Source organism: Vitis riparia, chromosome 13 (assembly GCF_004353265.1).
Source record: "Vitis riparia cultivar Riparia Gloire de Montpellier isolate 1030 chromosome 13, EGFV_Vit.rip_1.0, whole genome shotgun sequence".
NCBI lineage: Eukaryota > Viridiplantae > Streptophyta > Magnoliopsida > Vitales > Vitaceae > Vitis > Vitis riparia.
The window spans coordinates 28,087,729-28,093,591 of NC_048443.1; the positions used below are offsets into that span (position 1 = coordinate 28,087,729).

The window sequence follows — 5,863 nt, forward strand, 5'->3', positions numbered from 1 at the left end:
GCACAACAGATGTTGGCGGGATCAGATATCACGTACGGTCGCAAGATCCTGAAAACCAACCAAGAAATGAGTGACAAGTGCAACTAGAGTTACACGTTTCATAAGATAATTGGAAGGCGCACAACAGTTACAGAACCTGTACGTTGTGGAAGAGGAGGCAGCTGCCGTCATAATTTTCCTCGTACGTAAGTTGTTGGTTGTTGGCAAAGACGGAGAGGAAATGACTAAAATAGCCTCATGCTGCATGGAGATGCTTTCTTGATATTTCTTTCTAAAGGAGGGTCTTTTTAGACTTTCACGGACGATGTTAAGGTTGATGGGAATTTGACACGATTCTTGGCTTTTCTTCGTGGTAACCAAACTGAGATATTTTCTAGCAAAAGAAAAGTTACTTTGTTTTGTTACTTGTGATTGAAGTTTGTGATGGTGGTCACAGCGAGGTACGTGCTTTTATTAGGTTGTACCTCTAATTTTTAAAAATATTTATTTATTTTTTTCAAATTTCAGCTCCACCCAACTACCACACATCCATCTATAAACCCTTTCGTCTTTCTTAAATTATTGAAATTAATTAATAAAGTCATCGTTTATTTAAGAAAATTATAACTAATATAAAAATTTTAAAATAAAATATTTATTTTTATTTCAAAATAAAAACAGTTTTTTAGAATAGTTTTAAAAAATAATAACCAAACAGATCCTTAGTTTTCTTCAAATTTTTTTTTTATCGTGAAGATATTATAAAATATAAAAAATTAAATTATTTAATATATGTTAAATTATTATTAAAAAATTTCTATAAAAACCGAATGAAAAAACCTCAAATAATCTATTTTTAAAATAAACTCTCAAAAGCTGTTATCTTTGAAAATTTTTATTATTCATGTTAAATCAGTTCGCGTAAAAGTTTGCACTGAGCCGTGGACCCTTACAGGGCTGCTCAAGGTGATAGACTCGGCCCAACTGAGGTAGGCATTTTGAAGTAACGGGCCAATCCTTCTCCTGGGCCCAGCCCACTTTGAATGGAACGGGGCCTAGTCCGATTCCACGTAAGGAAACAAAAGAAGTCTATTAACCAATATATATATATATATATATATATAAATCACAAACATCTCAAAACCATGACACATAAAATAATCAAACCCACAACCCAAAAAGAAGAGAAAAAAAAAAAAAAAAAAAGGAGAAGAAAAAAAGCCAACAATAATGGAAGAAAAATCAAAGTAAAAAGGAGAAGATGTTAGTGCGGAAGAAGAAGAAAACCCAGTTGTGTATCACCTCAAATTAGCAGCTTGCATCTTCTTCTTGCTCTGCTTTGCCATGGGGAGTGACAGATGGATGAACCCAAACTTCCTACTCTTAGCAAAGTACTGCTTCAGGTCAATCTCATCTTCTTTCTCAGAAGCCGTAGCTGGTGGTGGTGGCGGCCGTGGCGGTGACAGAGCTCCACTCTGTTTGTGAAGCATTTGGCTTAGAGACACCTTTTTATGGCCTTCTCTCACTCCAAATTCTTCTGGGATCATCAGCTTTCTGCTCAGTGCGTCTCCTATGGAAATTGATGGCCTCAGAACAGGCCTTGTGTCGCCATTGAAGAGCTGGGAGTTCTGCACGTGCCGGCTCCTTTGGTCATGGTGGTGGTCCATTTTCAATCTCTGGAGGGCTTCTTCTACTGCCAGTTTTCTTCTGTTTGCAGTCTCTACTCGATTCAGAGCCTCTTCCAGGGCGTTTTTACTGACTGCGACCTCCTCTGTGGCTTCCTCCAGCCTCTTCAGAATCATGGGTGATCCACCGCTTTCTTCCTGGGCGTCATGTCGTCGGTTCTCTGAGAATTACTAACGATGGAAGAGTAGTCTCTGAAAGAAAGCGTAATCCCTTCCGGCTTCTGCATGAAAACCCCCGACGACGCCTCGGAGCCGCCCGATAACGCCCGTATCTCAGCGAGGGCGACGGCTTCCGCCGCTCTGGCCGCTTCCTCCATCTTCTTGGCCGCGACCCATCTCATTTCAGCTGTCTTCATGCTAGTCTTGGTCTGCTCAATCCCAGACATGGCTCTCAGGACTTCAAACTTCGCCGCCTCCGCCATTTTTATAAACTGCTCCGCCTCAGAATTCAGCTGCTGCAGCTCTCTGGAAATGTTTGTGGGGTTCTCAAAACCGCCTTTACCCTCCAAACTCAGAGCCGCCTGCGGCCTCATTCTTGAATTGATCACCATATTTTCTTGGTTCTTCTCCAGCGAGCTCTTCTCCTGCTTCATCTTTCTGTTGAGGGACTCAACAGAATCTCGAATCACCGCCAGATCATTGGTGGTTTTGCTGAGATTTAGCTTGGCTTGCTTCAACTCCATCAAGATCAAATCAGGAGATGAATTACCAGGGTGGTTTAGGGTTGAAGCGGCAGTACTGCTTCCGGAATTTTCCTTGTTCATTTCTTTGATAGCTGCAGGAGGGGATGCTGAAATCTTCTGATCATCTGCATGTAAGTCGAGGATTTGGAGCTTGAGTCTCAAGTCTTCTACAAATCTTTTTGTTGCTTCCAATTCTTTCAACACATCAAGTGTCTCCTGTTGTTTAGCCATTAGATCTTTCTCCAACTCTGCTGCCTGTTGCTCCACTTTGTTAATATCAACCTCCTCAATGCCATGCTGCTTATGATCATTACATACACCCTTGTTGGAATTGAATTTTCATAATATATATGGAGGAACATGAAAAGATATGACAAAAATCATTAGTTTGATCGATTAATTTTTTGAGTTTGAAATCGTATTTTCAAGACACGACTGAAAAAACTAATTAGAAATGATTGTGGGATAAATTTTTTGAAAAGATTAATAATAAAGTCTCTTAATCATTATTTAATTTGTCCAAGATGGTATTTTAATTAATTGATATATCAATGACATTTTTTATATTGTCAAGAAAAAAAATCATACCCACAATTAGAAAAAAGGAAAAAAAAAAAAGGCACGAGAAAACTCACATAAGCATCTCCGAGCTTGTGAAGTGGAATCCAAAACCCTCGACCGCCGAACCGGGTCACGGCCTCCTCCACCGACCCGAACGGCGGCGAGGTGTCGATTTCAGCTCTGCACTCCACCTTCTTCGTCTCCGGCACTGGGATTTCGTCTCCTCCATGACCCACCTTCATGCTGGAATCACACTTTCCGAAACCAGAATCCAGGCCTCCCCGTGGGGCGAAGTCTCGGAGTTTGTCCATCACAGAAGAAATTAAACTCCGGGAATCGTCTGAACTGACAGGGATCTTTGAGAGTATTTATGGCTTTTACATGCACACGTAATGATCGTAATGGAGTGTAATGATGGTGTTTGCAAGTGTGTCGGGAGACCACTAAGTAAAGAAGATGAGAATGGGGTCCATTGCCCACTCAGTAGAGAGGCTAAGAAGGAGGAAAAGTGCTAGCTCGAGCAGTGGGTCGAAGTTCTATTGGTTAAGCCATTGATGAAAGAAAAGAAAAGCTTTGATTTCAAGAAGGTGGAGAATCGACTCGTTACCAAACTCACATGGGAGTGAGATCGTTTCATAATTCTCTGGTTTATGATTTTAAGCGTAGATTGCGGTGTCTGAAAAGCACTTGCAGCTAAAGAAGAAGAAGGCATGCAAAAACGAAAAGCGAAAAAGGAAAGAAATAAGCACTTTAGGTATATATGTATATATAAATTAATCCTTTTTCATCTTTTCCTCTTCCTTTTTCGCTTTCATTTTTTATAACGGCTGCAAGAATCCTAAGACAAAGATTTGATGCGGAAAATATGGTTTTTTTTTTTTTTTCCCTTAGAACAAGAATTTTAGAAGATATAATGGTAAATCCATACAATTGGATCGAAACTTTGACCATACCATCTAAAAATCAATTGCGGTGAAAATAAGTCAAACCTTTTATAGATATTTGATATTCAAATTATTTTAAGAACCATGTTTAGGTAATTCATTTTCCGACTTAACATTAATCTTACTTATTTACCATATACTTTAAGTTTAGTCACATAAAATTTTTCCTCTTTCTAAAATTTTTGCACCAAAATCAAAGGTTTGAAATGACTTTTTTTAATATATTATTTATAAAACTTGCGAAAATTTGACTTCTTCAAGCAAAAAATCTTGTAATTAGGAAATAAAATCGGAAATCACAATTGTACGCTTGATTTTAAAGATTAATATTAGAATATTTTCATTAATTATGAAATAATTTATTAAAAAAAGCTTGTAAGAGAAATAATATTTTCTTAATTTTCAAATTAAACTTTTTATAAATGATTTTTTTTAGTAAAATTATCTAAAACTAAAAAAGAAAAAAAAAAGGATAATTTTAAAACTGTACCCTTCTTCCATGGGGCTCAAAGAGGCCAATTTTTTTTGGGCCCCCAATCCCAACTTTGACCCATCAAATTCATTGACCCTTAAAGGTCATGGTCCCCTTACCTTTAGCGACACCAACTCCTCATAATAAACGACCAAACATTTTCTACTTTTTCCCCCATGTCTTTTTTTTTTTTTTTTTTTTTCTTTTAATTCCTTTTGTTTATTTTTGAATTTTTTAAAGCCCATGGCACGTGACCCCCCTAATCCCACACACACTCAGTCAAATCCCCCTTAAATATACTAATTATTATTAATATAGAAATTAATCCTTAATTAATCCCACACAGTCTTAATCATCTCCCAGGATTTGAAACCCACAAAGGCAATATGATATACTGAAAAACATGAGAAAACGCACGTGCTTCAATGAGGTTGCTCGTGACTCACACCGGAAAATCCGCATCAAGACAAGCTTACTGAATTCTTTATCACTCAATTCTCCTAATATCAATGCATTAATATAATCAATGTAATGTAACCTTGGTTATATAAAGTCTAGACCATATATTATATTAATTATCACATTTTACATTTATAGCGTAAAGGGATAGAATCATGGTCCCATGGTAGGGGTGGTTGGATGCTTTCGGTGCAGGATTAGAAGTCAGGTGAAACCCTAAAAATTTTTTTTGGTGGTTGTTGCCTCTAACTCCCAAAAGCTGATAAAATCATTGCCATTAATTATATCCATGCAATAATAATGGTGAATGAATTCTCGAAATCTAATTCAGTGCTTAGAGAATCTTCCTTCATTACATAAGCTTTTAATTCCACGATATCGAAATTATAGGATGAGGATGGATCACAACTATAATAAGCTTTTAATTTCACAATATCTAAATTATAGGATGAGGATGGGAGAAAATCATAATCAAACTTGATCATGACCATATCACAATATTGAGCTAATTATACAAAACCCTAATTCAAATATCGTCCAAAAAAATGGAGCAGTGAGAGTGTGACATGTGGTTGCCCTAAAACTATAATAAGCTTTTAATTTAGTAGCATATTGAAATTAAAGGATGATGATGGAAGAAAATCACAATCATATGCGATCCCAATCATATCACAATATTAAGCTAATTATACAAAACCCTAATAAGAATTTCGTACATCATATCATAATATTGAGTTAATTATATAAAACTTTAGTAAAAATATCTCGACCATCATGTCACAATATTGAGCTAATTATTCAAAACCCTAATACGAAAATCCACCGAAAAATGGAGCAATGAGGGTGTAACATGTGGTTGGCATGATTTTAATTTGGTCCCCTAACCCCACCATGAAAGCTGCCTATTCATGGAGGCATGGACCACGGGGTAGTCCTCATTTATGATATTGAGATCGCACATAACCAAATCTCCTCACTGCTCAACTGTTTTTGAGTGGTTGATATCATCATTGATACCTCGAATAGGAATAGGCCGGTCCTTCCATTCATCAATGGTGCTGATTCCTGGAACATTAATTG

At 37.1% G+C, this 5,863-nt stretch overlaps 1 protein-coding gene across 1 annotated transcript; it reads right to left on the reverse strand.

The window, feature by feature from the left end:
• Positions 1-1,194: 1,194 nt before the first annotated feature.
• Positions 1,195-3,442, reverse strand: LOC117927668 (WEB family protein At2g40480). Its single transcript, XM_034847317.1, is given in 3 exon segments — positions 1,195-1,783; positions 1,786-2,644; positions 2,983-3,442. Coding segments are annotated over 3 exon segments (1,602 nt in total). The 5' UTR covers positions 3,220-3,442; the 3' UTR covers positions 1,195-1,277.
• Between the last annotated feature and the right edge of the window lie 2,421 nt (positions 3,443-5,863).